General features: G+C 38.6%; 1 protein-coding gene across 3 annotated transcripts in view; it reads left to right on the top strand.

Annotated features, from left to right (window-relative positions):
- The window catches only part of PIGK (phosphatidylinositol glycan anchor biosynthesis class K), a 104016-nt gene that overhangs the window by 26923 nt on the left and 61222 nt on the right, over positions 1-15871 (top strand). For all 3 annotated transcript variants that reach the window (XM_008059692.1, XM_021713109.1, XM_021713107.1), the window contains 5 exons: positions 1403-1514; positions 4649-4745; positions 6886-7003; positions 7198-7308; positions 11869-12041. In XM_008059692.1, the coding sequence (XP_008057883.1) occupies positions 1403-1514; positions 4649-4745; positions 6886-7003; positions 7198-7308; positions 11869-12041 (611 nt within the window). The remainder of the gene's footprint in view (positions 1-1402; positions 1515-4648; positions 4746-6885; positions 7004-7197; positions 7309-11868; positions 12042-15871) is intronic.

Below are 15871 nucleotides of genomic sequence, written 5' to 3' on the forward strand. Positions count from 1 at the left end.
TTTGGGGAGGTTATATATGCAACAATTTTATTTTATGTTAATCTGTATGACTAAGTAGTTGCATAGATTAGCTGCAGTAATGTAGGTGAATTTATTTGCACATTCTTATCCTCCCACAGAATTGCTCATGCAGACAGATTAGTAATTTTATTTTATGTTATTTTTATTTTGTGAGTCAAAGTCTCAGGTTGTAATGCAGTGGCACGATCACGGCTACTGCAACCTCCACCTGCTGAACTCAGGCACTCCTTCTGCCTCAGCCTCTCGAGTAGATGGGACTACAGGCGTGCATCACCCTGCCTGGCTGATTTGATTTCTTGTGGAGACGAGGTCTTGCCGTGTTGCTAGGCTAGTCTCGAACTCCCGGACAGGCAGTCCTCTTGCTCTGGCCTCCCAAAGTATTGGAATTACAGGCGTGAGCCACTGCACCTGGCCAATTTTTGTTTTTAGAAAAGTTTTTGAAGATGAGAGTCTTACTCTGTTGTCCAGCATGTGGTGCCAGTGGCCTGATCATGGCTCGCTGCAGCCTTGAACTCTTGGGCTCAAGAGATCCTCCTATTTCAGCATTGTGAGTAGCTGGGACTACTGTGCGTGCCAATACACCTGACTAATTTTTGTTTATTTCTGAATTTTTTTTAGAAATGGGGTCTTGATATGTTGTCTAAGCTGTTCTCAAATTTTTTTCCTCAAGTGAGCTTCCCACCTTGGCCTCCCAAGTAGCTGGGGTTATAGGCAGGAGCACCTTACTTGGCCAGATTAATACTTTAACTTTTAAGTAATTATAAAAGGCAATACTTTGCATAGCATTTAGAGTTTTAAATTTAGGATTAATTTGTTTTTCCTCAAGGTAGTTTTTCTTTGTTAGCTTTTAGTCCCTTTTTAATTTTTTTTTTTTTTTTTTTTTAGTTGGAGTCTCACTCTGTCACCCAGACTGGAGTGCAGTGGCCGCTCCTGGCCACTGCAGCCTCGACCTGCTGGGCTCCGGCGATCCTTCCGCCTCAGCCTTCCAAGTAGCTAGAACTACAGGTGCGCTACCGCACCCGCCTAATTTTTTTATTTTTTTATTTTTATAGAGATGAGGTCTCACCAAGTTGCCCAGGCGGGTCTTGAACTGGCAGGCTCAGGCAATCCACTCACCTCGGCCTCCCAAAGTGCTGGGATTACAGCCTGAGCCACCAAGCCCGGCCAGTCCTTTTTTTAAAAAAAAAATAAAAGCATCCTTACTTGCAGGTGTATGTGTAAATGAATATATTTCAGTTGAATTGCAATTCTTTTTGCGTTTTATTTTCAATTTATGCTGAATAATGCATAGAGAAAAAAGAAGGAATATGTTTGAAAGTAAACATGATCTGTCAAGTTTCCCTAAGTTCTATTTTACCTAACTTCATTTATTTATTTTCAGGTAACTGTGGAAAATTTTTTACGGGTATTGACAGGGAGGATTCCACCTAGTACTCCACGGTCAAAACGTCTTCTTTCTGATGATAGAAGCAATATTCTCATTTATATGACAGGTAATTTCATAATTTAGAGATTTCATAGAATATTTTGAACCTCTTCAGGAAAAATGCACATGGAAAGAAATTTAAGCACATTAAATAATTTTTGGTTAAAATAGTTTGTCATGTAATTATATTTTTGTACAACGTAGGACTACTTGAAATGATATTTTAAAAATAGCATAACATTTTGTGTGTTCCTTTGTTCCTTGTTTTTGTCTTTATATTTTTTGCTATTGCCCTGATAAAGGTGGTCACCTTTTACTTAGCTTCTTGTTATAGCATTCTTCAGTTTTTTTCTCCTGTTAATCATTCTTCTAAAGTGTTGAATAGAAATTGCAAATCTCTCTTTCTTCTGCTTACAACTTTGTAATGGTTTCCCATTGATTGAGTCTCAGGTTTTGGTGTGTAAGAGGATGACCTGAGTGTAGATACTTTAACCTTATTCTAAGATTCTTACCCAGTTTTGGTCTGAGATGGTTCATGAAACTGCATGTGGACGCACTTCCCAGACATGTGTCGTAGGAGTCTTGATGACACTTGGAGAGATTTTGGAGACAAAGTGTTGCATGAAATAATAGAGTTATAATATGTATTATATGTAATACTGTAAAATATATGTTATGGTTCACTTGTATTAATTTCATTCTTAATTCTTACACTTTTCCTAATTCCCGTCTATGCCTGACTGTCCCACCTTCCCAGTGCATGATGAGGCTCTTCTTTGCTTATGATGTCCTCTCAGTCACCCTTGCCCACCTGATTGCTCCTTATCTTTTTTGTGTTACCTCAGGAGTCATCTTCCTTCAGTGATTGCCTTTCTGTGTCTAGGGTGACCTATGTCTTTAATTGTGCCATTGTAGTTTACACCTGTGCTCCCAGTTTCGTTATTATTATTATTATTTGATCTGGATTTCACTCTGTCACCCAGTCTGGAGTGCAGTGACACGATCACCACTTACTGCAGCCTCAAACACCTGTGTTGAGGCGATCCTTCTGCCTCAGCCTCCCAAGTACCTGGGACTACAGGTGCATGCCACTATGCCTGGCTAATATTTTGATTTTTTTTGTGGCAATAGGTCTCGCTGTGTTGCCCAGGCTGGTCTCAAACTCCTGGACTCAAGCAGTTCTCCTGCCTTGGCCTCTTAAAGTGCTGGGATTGCAGGCATGAGCTACTCTACCCGGCCGCCAATTTAATTATGAACAGCTCCTCCTTTCTTCCTCAGCAGTGTACTGGTATGAATAATGTATCTCATGAATTGCCCCATTCAAAGATAGCTCTCCCCCTGGCTGGTTGGGCTCTCCTCCTTGCATGCCCATATTAATTCTTAGTTTCTTTCATAGCATCTAGCTTGTTGTTATTTTCTTGTTTGAGTATCTGTTACTTCACTGTATTTTGAATTCCAAGATGTCATTAGTACATATTTTTCATCTTTTTGTCACCAGTGCTTGGCTTGTAGTAGTATTCAGTAAATATAAATATTGATCAAAAGGTGTTCAGTACATTTTCCAGAGGGTATTCTGTTCAACCTATGATAAAACAGGTGCAGGATGGTTCTTAGGTGTCACATAGCAGGATAGTTAATGGCCCTACTCAGTGGCTTTTCTTCATCATGTTGCATTTACTTAACACTTTCAAAACTCAAGTTATAAACTTTATAAATTAACTTAATAGAGTTAATGAAGTCAGGAAAATTTTCATTTAACTTTATCTAAAAGTTACAGGAAATTTTCAAGCATTAGTGACAAATAAGAGAGGTTTTGTAGCTTAGCTTTATTGGATGTACTAAGATAAAGGAGTTTCTAAAAGTTTTTTTTCTGATTCTGTGGGAACTCTTTAGGATAACTCCTGGCATGGAACAAATTCCACTAGTTTGAGGTAGGATTTGATAAACTACAGCCCATGAACTAACTGGCTGCTATTTTTTGGAAGTAAAGTTTTTTTGGAACACAGTTGCACCCATTTGTTTATACAGTGTCTGTGGCTGCTATCAAACTACAATGGCAGAGATCAGCGTTTGGGACAGAGACCCTGTTGCTCCCAAGCCTAAAATACCTAGTACCTAATTGTTTACAGAAGAAGGTTGCCAACATCTGTAAGAGAATAAAAGGGTTGATAATTATGTTAATAAAAATGATAACAGCTAATATTTATTGAGGCTTACTATGCATCAGGCAATATTCTAAATCATGGTGTGTTTCAACTGATTGCATCCTCACAGCACCCCAGTGACTGAGGTGCTGATATTCAGGATGTGTGGGCTGTGTGATGCACACAAGCATCGGGGCCAGGGGGTTATGTGGGAACTGAAGCATAGTCTATGTCTACACTTGCCAAGCTGCGTGCCCATCCAGCCACCCAATCCAGAGTTTGGCTACTGGGAGGGAGGAGTGCATATTAACCACGTGTGAGCGCACGTGCAGATACTTGGGGGTTGGAGGGGATGGCACTAAAATAGACAACTTTTTTCTGCTTTGATGCCCAGTAGACGGTACCTCGGATAAATCTGTACAAGGAAACTGTAAGTCAGGTAGTGATGGTCTTGCTGATACGTTTTTCACTCTACTACTGAGGAAACTGAAGCATAGAATGATTATATTATTTGCCTAAAATAACACAGTAAGTGGCATAGCTAGCATTTGAATCCAGGCGGGCTCTAACTTGCATACAAATATCACAGTCTTCTGGTCTACTCTCATGGTAGTAAGCACATCAGTTTTTAGGTGAGAACAGCACTTCCTGTTAGTGACAGCATTCAGAGTATACATTGTGAACAGTATGCACACTCCATGGGACTTGCTAGTGTTTTCAACTTCTTTCTCGCTGAAATGTGTACCTGGTATTTGAACAAATCTTATGAATGGACACTTATTTCTGTTATTATAATGAAGCTCATTGGAGAGTATAAATGTGAGTTTCTGGAATCGAATGAGAGAAACACTCCTAAAGATATATCTATTAATTTATACAGTTTATCATTTTCCCTTTTTAATTGATATAATAGAAAATAAATTTGTTTTCACAGTATGTAAAGTATAAAATAACACATAATATTACATGTTGCAATGAATGAAGTAAATGTATATATTTAGATGTGTGCAGTTTGCATTTTTAAAAATATATTGATCATTTTGACTCTTCCTACAAGGACACGGTGGAAATGGTTTCTTGAAATTTCAAGATTCTGAAGAAATTACCAACATAGAACTTGCAGATGCTTTTGAACAAATGTGGCAGAAAAGACGGTAATTACCAAATGACTTCTCTTCATAAGATATATTAATATCTAATTTTTCCATGGTTAGTAGATTTGCAGTTTTATTTTATACGATTTTAACTTGTTAAATTATTTCTTCCGCTCTTTTAAATTTACATTTGTTATTTCCACTGAACTGATTTTTTTTTTTTTTTAAATTAAACTCACGGTTATTACGAAACATGAAAAAAGTTAACCTTTTAAGATCCCATCTCTTGCTATTTAGCATCCCTTTTGGAGGAAATAAGAGTCCCTCCAACCAAGTTCCATATTTATAGAGATTACAAACATCTGGTTTTCAGCTTATACCTATTCTTACTTTTCTAACTCATTCTCTGATCCCCAGTGTGATAGCAATATATTATTTATTCTTTAAAAAAATCGCTGAAGTTATGATTAGTATAAAACCTGTAATTTAACTCACATTAATGGTGCTATATTGTTAGTAATTCTTGGTAAGTAAGCATCCCTTAATAGGAAGTTGTCATATCTATATCTAGATAGATAGATAAGTGAATTTAAAGTAGCAGTACTGTTTTTAACTTGAAGACCTTTGATAAACATGAGCTACCTTCTATACATATAGCACAAAGGAGAATGTGATGCTTACTCTGTATTCAAAGTATTGAATAAAATTTGCTGGAAAAGAGAAATATGTACACAGCTATGCCACATATATGAATATGTACACAGCTATGCTGCATGTACATATTTATAATAACTATTATAAATGCTGAAATGTAAGCATAAGCAGAATATGTAGAAGTGCTAGGGGAAATCTCTTACTAGGTTCTGGTTGTGTCTTATAACTTACACCTACTGAAAGGATGCTGCGTACTACACACCAGGTATTGCTCATATTATCTCATTTAATTGTTATGACAACTCTCGAGGTAGATACTATTATTCCCATTTTTACAAATGAGAGGACTCCATGGGTAGATAGTAACTTGCTGGACTTGACACAGCTGGCAGTGCCAGAGCTAGGATTCGTGCCCCAGTGGTCTAGTCCCAGAGTTGCTCTCTCCCAGTTTCCTGCTCTGCCTCTCATGACCGTGGATGCTTCTGATCTTTAGGGGCCTCGAAGATTTTGCCTTGGAATCGATGTGTCATATTAGTTGTGCCTCCTGCCACCTTCTTGAATTTTGTGGTTCAGGATTTTAAGCTGTCTTTCATATGTGCAGCGTTAACTGTTTACCAAACCCAGTGTCTGAGCTATATAAAAACTCCCCGGAAAACATATCTCCTCCCCACTATCAGCTTCACCAGAAAGTCTATACAGATTGTGCAGTGGACATCTGATAGTTTGATTCTTTCATTAAAACAGAAGCCTTTTGCAGCCTCCCTCTCACTTACAGGACAAGATCTAGACCTCATACTGGTACTTGACAAATGCACCTACTCTACTTTTTTCCTTCCATTTTCCAAGTTTACTCTAGAGCCTAGCTGCACAGAACGATTTCCAAGCACGCACTTCTTTACATTCTGTACTTTTTCCTCTGCTGGAATGTTCTGTTCCCTTCTCTATTAATTACACTCCTCCTTCATTGCCCGTTACCTTTCTCTGAGCTGCTTTTCTTTGCAGTCCCTCTGTCTTCCTTTCTTGGTCCTCTGAGGACACTTTGACCTCGTTAGACTCCAGGCTGTTTGAGGGTAGGGATCGCCATATCTCCAGCGTAGTATCAGGCACATTGTAGACACCTCATGTAGATTTGTAACACTTATCACCTTTGTCTTCTGGTTTGATAAACTCTTTGAGTGCAGAGACTAAGTCATACATATTTTGTCTGAAGCGAGGTCAGTTTAAGGACAGCATGTGTTCCACATTAGTGCTTGTTAAGTGGAATATCCATGTGGTTCTGAGTCCTTTGGCATAGACAAGGGTGGGAAGAGAGTTGGGACTCCACAACCACTGATCCGTGCTGGGTAGTTTCCTTGGATAGATTTCTACCTTCAGCTTGTCTAATGTCAGATTTCTATAGGGAATTCTACCAAAAACTCCCACATTTTTGGTTAATAAGATGACTGAGTTATGACTTAAACATCTTACGTTATGGAGGTACTATAGAAATAGTAGTGTATGATTGACAGTGTGATTCTTATCAGAGATGTTATCACTCTCCTTTCAGCTATAACGAGCTGCTGTTTATTATTGATACTTGCCAAGGAGCATCCATGTATGAGCGGTTTTATTCTCCTAACATAATGGCTCTAGCTAGCAGCCAAGTGGGAGAAGACTCTCTCTCGGTAGGTACATTCACCCCATTGGTAAGCTGTCTTTGGAATGTGTAGCTGTTTCTGAAATCTGTGTATGCTTTATGAGTGGGCCTGTTATTTTTAATTCTTAGACTTTTAGCACATCAGAAGGAAATTTTGGTTACATTTTAAACATTTTGTGACAAGGAGCCTATTAGGTGAATAGTTTCTTCTTCTTTTCACAGCATCAGCCTGATCCAGCAATTGGAGTCCATCTGATGGATAGATACACATTTTATGTCTTGGAGTTTTTGGAAGAAATTAACCCAGATAGCCAAACTAATATGAATGACCTTGTGAGTACTCACTGGATTTGATCATGACACGAAGGTGTGCTGATCTTGATGTGATGAATTGTCTGCTATTCCCTGAACTCCTGGAGGTCCTGTTTCCCTGTTGAAGTGGTGTTTTAATAGGCTTGGAATCTGCCTTTGTGTTAGCGTCTCCCATACCGCAGAGGCCTAAAGCTCAGGCCTGATCCACTTGCTGTTCCTCAGGTATTTGACTGTCTTCCTTCACTTGTTATTCTCTTTTCTTTACCAGAAATGCGCTTTTAAATTCACCTTTTGAAAGTCCACCTAGTCTTCAAGGGTGAACTCGATTGGATGCGTCTTCTCCAGGAAGTCTCCCTGATTCTCCTTGTTGCAGTGTCTTACCTTGTCAGAGCCTCCACAGACCTCTGTTTGTCTGTTGTAACACTTACCACGGTTTGTCTTCTATTGACCTTACTAATGGAGTGTCAGACTTTCTCACTTGATGAGAAGCTCCTGGAAGAGAGGGCCCTTTCCTCGCATGTTTTTGTGTGCCCTGCAACTGTAGTATGTAGTCTTTTGGCATGGCTTGTTGAGTTTAGTTCACTTTTTCCCCTGGGTTTTCTGTGCTGAGTGAGTGTGCATCTCTTTAATTCGACTTTGAAGTTGCTATTGAATGTAGGCATGATACAAAGCTTGGAACAACAGTTATTGACTAGTTGTTACTGTGTGTCAGTGACTTTCATTCTCTTTGCTCTTAATCTGTACCTCATTTATTCATGCACAAACATGCCTTGGGTGTTGGCTGTGGGCCAGTCACTGGCTGTCCCGAAGGAGAGAGGCCCACACCGTTCCCTCCACATGCCGCTCAGGAGCGAGGGGCAGGCTAAGCAGAGAGGGCTCGTGCCTCGCGCACTCCAGCCCAGCAGCTTGGCGTTGATTGCTTTCCTTAGGTGGAGATCTCGGAGGCCAGGTTCCGTTTATTGAAGGGATTCTACTGCGCAGTTCTGGAAAATACCACTGTAACCTGTCGCATTTGATAGAACTACTTACTAACTTCATTTTGAAGATTATATGTTATGATTATATTTTGATATGAATTTGAATATTAAAGCAAAATGTGTGATTATGCTACTTAACTGTAAGAAAATTATAGTTACCTAAATTCCAGTTACCTTAATTTAAAGCTTATTCTTATTTTCAGATTATACAGTATATATTTTATGTAATACATGACATGCTGTCTCAAAAGTTTAAGCTGTATGCACCTCACACTTTAAATGTCTCATAGGTTAAAAAAATACTTATATTAAAATTGTCCAGGAAAGACTGAAGAAACTAATTTTTAGAAATTGCTTACAGCTGCTATTTATTTATTTTCTGAGTTGGGGGTCTCACTGGCTTGCTCAGGCCGAAGTGCAGCGACACAGTCCGGCTCGCCGCAGCCTGAGCCTCCTATACTCAGCGATCCTTCTGCCTCAGCCTCCTGTGTAGCTGGAACTCCAGGCACGTGCCACCAAGCCTGGTTAAGTTTTTGATTTTTTTGGTAGCCATGAGGTCTCATATGTTGTCCAGGCTGGTCTCAAACTTCCGGACTCCAGTGATTGTCATATCTCAGCCTCCCAAAGTGCTGGGGCTACAGGTGTGAGCCAGCGTGCCCGGCCTTGCTATTTGTTTTTAATAAACATTCCTTACTAATATTTCATCTTGCCCTGCCACCTCTGTTTTTAAAATTTAATGATGGCAGTTTTAATCTTATTCAGTAAGAATGATCCCTTTTCTTGCAGTTGACTAGTCTAGTGATTCAACCTATCGCTGGATCAGTTGTGTCATAATACCTCTTTTCTTTTGGATTACGTGCACATACTAGAACTTGCTGAGTAACAACCACGTTCATGGCACTGTATTAGGCGCTTCAGGAGCAAGGCAATTAGAAGACTTGGTGCTGAGGCCCCTAAACATTTAGAGCATCCTTGGTAATAGGAGAAGAGCACATTGATACAGGTATCACATGCTCTATGATGTATCTGGATCCGCTAGGTAATGTTTTTCCTCTGTAAACGTAACTTTTGCCATATACCTTTATTATACTTTTAGGGTTACACTGTAATTCTCTATGTTTGTGGTGATTCCTCAAGGCTTTGAGCTTCTTAAATAAGAGGAGTAAAGGCTACGCTTTATGCATCTTAGTATTCACAGAAGTCAATGTTAATATCTGGTGTATTTGTAGATGCTCATTAAATATTTACTGAATGAATGAAAGGACATGACAACAGTTCACATTTGTGTGATTCTTTTAAATATAGCACGATTAGAGATGAAAGTTGTTCTTGGAAGAGGTAGGTGTGCAGGTTTACAGGAAGAGGGGTATAGTGTACCCTAGGAAATGGATGACCTACAGACATGCAGAAGCTGGAATCTTGGAGGAGCCAAATGGTTGATAATGGCGTGACTCGAGTGTGGACGTTCTCTGAGTGAAGGGGATTACAGAAAATCAAACTGGGTGATGTGGGACCGGGTCACTGTGTCACTTGAGCTAAGAGAATCAGATTGGTGTGACAAACATTCTCAAAGAAAGAAATGGCCTCATAATGAGGGGAAGTATGTTTATTTTAGCATCAAAGAAGATATTACTGTTTGGTGTTTCCCAAGCTCGTTTGACGACACTTCTTTTTTTGTTTTGGGGCAGGCACGGTTTTGCTGTCTCAGTCAGCCTGGAGTACATACAGTGTGCGATCATAGCTCACCACAGTCTTAAAAGTCCTGGGCTCAAGCGAGCCTCCTGCCTCTGCGTCCTGAGTAGCTAGGCCTACAGGCATGTGCCACCACGCTCAGCTAATTCTTAAATTTTTTTGTGGAGATGGAGTTTTGCTGTGTTGCTGAGGCTGGTCACCGTCTCCTGGCCTCAAGGGGTCCATGCTCCTTGGCATCCCAAAGCATGAGGATTACAGATGCCAGCCGCTATGCCTGGCCTGACTACAGAGTTGCTTTCTTCAGCTGGTACCTAATAAAGCCCAAGTTGCTCTTGTAGGAATTCCTGAGGGACCTTCTGCATACCTGGAACTTCAATTTTATCTCTGCTTATTGTATTTTATCCTTTACTTTGTTTCTTCAGCCTGCCATCTGTTGTGCCGTTCCCAGGTGGCATTTTACATCTTGATATCTTTGTGTTTCCTTGTGCTGCTTTCCTTCTTGGGGTAGGCAAGGATGGGTTGCCAGTGGTCGATTTTAGATAAACGACTTCGTCTCCGTGAGCCTTCGTTTTACGTGGGGATGGAACTTGTATGTACCCCAGAGTGAGTTAGCAGACTTCCAGAGAACACCTGCAGATCCCTCAGCCCAGGGTTTGGGACGCTGGTCATCCTAAGTTGTACCTGCTCTCTGCCCTCCCCACCTCGCTGCCTTCAGACTGGCGATGACCAGTGAAGACAGTCTTGTCTCCACAGATGGCCAGGTGCTGTGAGCCTGGGCCCTTACTGGCATGTCTAGAACAGCTTTCGTTGTATATACTGTGCTTCAGCCAAACTAAGTTGTTTATTTTACACGTTTCTCCAACTGTGCCTTTATTAGACATGTTCTTATTTCTCATGTGTTCATATGTAAATCCTCCTTTTATTTCAAAAAAATAGTTTAAATTCCATTCTCTCTTTTGTCCCATCCTCAAACCATAAGAGGTTTATTCTTTTCTGAGGTGGAACCTGTCATCTTTTTTTTTTTTTTTTTTTTAACATTGTTATGCTTATTCATCTCTAGCTAGACTTAAATCCTTGAAGAGCGAATCATGTCTTGCCAATCTCTGCATCCTCTGTGGAAGGTAGCAATGTGAATTGTATATAATGGACATTTTGTACACTTTGCTGAGGGACTGAGTATGTGTCCATCCATGACAATTCACTGATGTGGAATATCAGGAATAAGATTAACACAAATTATTGCATCTGTTTTGTGGTGAACTTGTGGTTTTCATACTGTATTCTTTGGAGCAATACAGTGTCTGTGGAGGGGGCTTGGGTTTATTTTTGACATGGATAAGTTAAGGAAGTTATTTGGTTTATAAAATGATACATGGAATTACAGCAGAGAGCGAGGGGGAGTGTAGTAGAGAGGCTGTGCTTCAACTTCCTGTGATCCATTGTAGTGTTTTTTTTTAATGTATTGGGCTATCATGTAATATCTTACTTGAATTTGAAGTTTGAATCAAGAGTCATGATTACACAATGTTTGAAAACCATTCTGGTAGAGCACCCCACAGAGATGGATATAGATGAAGAAAAAAGCAATTCTGTTGTCATAGTGTTGAGTGTTCGTTTTCAGTGGGTTTAAGGGTTTAGAATATATTTGTAGCACGTAATTTAAAAAAGTGGATGTTTTTTGTCTCCATGGCCAGCTTCCTTTTTATCACTGTTCTAATGTCTGTATAATTTCCTTAGAATTCCGAGCATTACAGTAGGAATGAAACTTTATCCTTTGGAACTTGTGGCTTCTTTAGGTTGGGAGAACTTTAAAAATAGACTGTAGTTAGCGGTACTTTGTCATTGGATTGAATAAAAGGTGTATGTACATGTGTACTTGTTGGTATTTATTATTATTCTTTTATTTTTTCAGTTTCAGGTGTGTCCCAAGAGCCTGTGTGTGTCTACTCCTGGACATCGCACTGATCTGTTTCAGAGGGATCCAAAAAATGTCCTGATAACTGATTTCTTTGGAAGTGTTCGGAAAGTGGAAATTACAACAGAGACTATTAGTTTGCAACGGGATTCAGGAATCATGGAAAGCAGGTATTTATCTTAAACTATTATCTGAATAGAATATTCTGGTTTCACAATTTGGAAATTTTCTGAAACATTGTTTAAGAGACAGAAGTTGGTGTTTGTAAGTAAAATTTTATATTTGTGCCTGATCTTCACTTTATGTATGATGTTTGCTTTTCATACTTACAGGCAAAAACTATAAATTTAATGAAAGCTAAGAGCATGATTAGGATTATGTTGGTACTCCAAGTACAATTTAGTAGTAGTTCAATTTGAGACTTCCAGAAAAGACTCCAAACCATCCCCGTAACTGGCGTCTGTAACTGGTGTCTCGGAGCCATAATTTTCTCTTGGGCCTCTTGGTAATTCATTAGATCAAGGAAAGAGAAATGAGCCAGATATTTCCTTGTTGGAGAGTGGATGTGTGTGAGTGACCAGGCCGTGAGCATGTGTGTGTGTGAGAGAGAGGTTGGGAGAAATGGGTTCACTATGGGTGTGTGAATTTTAGAAATGCTTATCACTGTTTTAGTCTTTAATAATTTAGAGGAGCCGGGCTCGGTGGCTCAGCCTGTAATCCCGTGCCTTTTGGGGGGCTGAGGTGAGTGGATTGCCTGAGCCCGCGGGTTCGAGACCCGCCTGGGCAGCGAGACTTCATCTCTACAATAAATAAAAAAAAAATCAGCCGGGCGTGGTAGCGCATGCCTGTAATTCTGGCTACTCGGAAGGCTGAGGCAGAAGGATCGCCGGATCCCAGCAGGTCGAGGCTGTGGTGACCGGGAGCGGCCACTGCACTCCGGTCTGGGCGATAGAGTGGGACTCCAACTCAAAAAAAAAAAAAAAAAAAATTTTAAAGGTAAACTAAATATAATAATGGTTCAGTCACTTACTTTCTTGCATAACTATTTTTGCTAGCCACCAGAATGTGTTATTTGTGATTGTCTGTTTGAAATTCATACTCCAGGGAACTTTTCTGATGACCAAATGGCAACATATGAATTTTTAACAACTTTGAAAATATCTAAGATTTGTAATTGGGCTTATGAATATTGTAGGAGTAAATTTAAAAACTACCACAAAATACCTTTTTTTGTTCTAGTTATATTAGTTTTCTTTTTTATTGATATACAATAATTGTATATATTTTTGGTGTACATGTGATATTTTAATACATGTATACAGTGTTTAATCAGGGCAACTGGCATCTCTGTCAACTCAAACACTTAATCTTTTCTCTGTGATGGTGCCATTACCGTTCTTCTTTTCTAGCTACTTTGAAATATACAGTAGATTATTGTTAACTGTGATTTCCCTACTGGACTGTCAACTGCTGGACTTGCTCGTTCTCTCCAGCTGTGTTTTTGTGCCCCTTAACCACCCTCTCGTCCTTAACTCCGCCCCATTTTGTTCTCTGCCTCTGAAACTGCCATTCTACTCTCTGTCTCTTGAGATCCATTTATTCTAGCTCCCACATTATGGATGAGAGCCTACAATATCTGTCCTTCTGTGTGGCTTATTTCACTTAACATAATCATGGTCCAGTTCCATTCATGTTGCTGCAAATAGTAGGATTTGATTCTTTTTTATGGCTGAATAATATTCCACTGTGTATATATACCACCTTTTCTTTATCCATTCCTCCACTGACGGTCACTTAGGTTGATTCTATCTCTTTGCTACGATAAACACAAAAGTGCAGAGATCTCTTTGATGTATTGATTTTCTTTCTTTTGGATATATGCCCAGCAGATCATATGGTAGATTTGTTTTTAGTTTTTTTAGGGAACCTCCATACTGTTTTTCTTTTTGACTCTACTAGTTTACATTCCTGCCAGTAGTATATGAGAGTTCCCCTGTCTCTGTATCCTTGCCAGCATTTGTTTTTTTTGTATTTTTAACAATAGCCATCCTACTGGGTGAGATGATATTTCATAAAGTCTTTGATTTGCATTTCCCTGGTGATTAGTGATGTTGAGCATTTTTTCATACTCCATTGTCTTATTTTGCGAAATGTCTATTTAGTTCATTTTCTCTTTTTTGTTTGAATTATTTGCGTTTTTTCTGTTGAATTGTTGGAGAGTCTTATATATTTTGATTATGAATCATTTGTCAAATGGATAGTTTGCTAACATTTTCTATCTTTGTATAGGTTGTTTCTTCACTTCGTTGATTGTTTCCTTTGCTATGCAGTAACTTTTTGGCTTGATTGTAATCTCATTTATCTATTTTTACTCTCGTTGCCTGTAATTTTAAGGTCTTACTCCCAAAAATCTCTGCCTAGACCAATGTTCTGGAGTTTTTTCCCAATGTTTTTTCCCAAAGTTTCATAGTTTTACATTTAAGTCTTTAATCCACTTTGAGTTGATTTTTGTATACAGTGAAAGATAGGGAACTAGTGTTACTCTATATATGGATGTTCTATTTTCCCAGCACCATTATTAAACAGACTTTCCCCAACATATATTCTTGGCTCCTTTATTCAAAGTGAGTTGGCTGTACATGTGTGGATTTATTTCTGAAATTTCTATCTGTTACATTAGTCTGTGCATCTGTTTTTATGCCAGTATCATGTTGTTTCGATTATTGTAGCTTTGTAATATAATTTGGAATCAGGTAGTGTGAAGCTTTCAGCATTGTTCTTTTTGCTCAGGATTCCTGGAGCTATTCCAAGTCTTTTGTGGTTCCATACAAGTTTTGGGGTTGTTTTTTCTATTTTTGTGAAAAATGCATTGGAATTCTGATAGAGATTGCATTGAATTTGTAGGTCACTTTGGAGAGTATGAACATTGTTAAAATGTTAATGTCTCTTTAACGTCTTTTATCAGTGATTTAAGTTTTTCTTGTAAAGATGTTTCACTTCTTTGGTAAGATTTATTTCTAGGTATTTTATTTTTATATAGGTATGTAAATAGAATTGTTTTCTTGATTTATTTTTTAGATTGATTGCTGTTCGTGTATAGAAACGCTACTGGGTTTTGCATGTTATTTTTCTACCCTACAACTTTACTGAAGTCATTTAACAATACTAAGAATTTTTTTGTGGCATCTTTAGGTTTTTCTAAATGCATGATCATGTAGTCTGCAAATAAGGATACTTCTTCCAGTTTGGATATTCTTTCTTTCTCTTGCCTAATTATTCTGGCTGGGACTTTTATTACTATAGTGAATAGAGGTGCTGAAAGTGAATATTTTTGTCTTGTTCAAGATTTTAGTGGAAAGACTTTTAATTTTTCCCCAATTTTTCCCCCAAGTTGTAAGTTTGTTATGTATCGACTTTATTGTGTTGAGCTGTGTTTCTTTTAACCCAGTGTGTTAAGTTTTTTCATGAAGGGATGTTGAATTTTATTGAATACTTTTTCAGCATCTATTGAAATGATCATATGGTTTTTGTCCTTGATTCTGTTGATGTGATGTGTCATATTTACTGATTTGTGTATACTGAACCATCCTTGCAGCTTTTGGATGAATACCACCTGATCATGGTGAATGAGTTAAAATTTGCTCTTGAATTCAGTTTGCTAGTCTTTTGTGGATTTCTACATCTGTATTCATCAGAGATGTCGGCCTGTAGTTTTCTTTTTTTGTTGTGTTCTTGTCTGGTTTTGATTTTAGAATAATGCTGGTTTTGTAGCATGATTTTGGAAGTATTCCCCCCTCTTTAGTTTTTTGAAATAGTTTGAGTAGAATTGGTATTATTTCTTCTTCAAATGTTTGGTAGAATTCAACAGTGACTTCATTAGGCTTTTCTTTGATGGGAGATTTTTATTATTGTCTTGATCTTGTAATTCATTATTAGTGTGTTCAGGTTTTCTGTTTCCTACTAGTTCAATCTTTTTTTTTTTTTTTTTTGAGTTGGGGTC

The sequence above is a fragment of the Carlito syrichta genome, unplaced genomic scaffold, assembly GCF_000164805.1.
Source record: "Carlito syrichta isolate Samal-C Ts95f unplaced genomic scaffold, Tarsius_syrichta-2.0.1 Scaffold91627, whole genome shotgun sequence".
NCBI classification, from domain to species: Eukaryota; Metazoa; Chordata; class Mammalia; order Primates; family Tarsiidae; genus Carlito; species Carlito syrichta.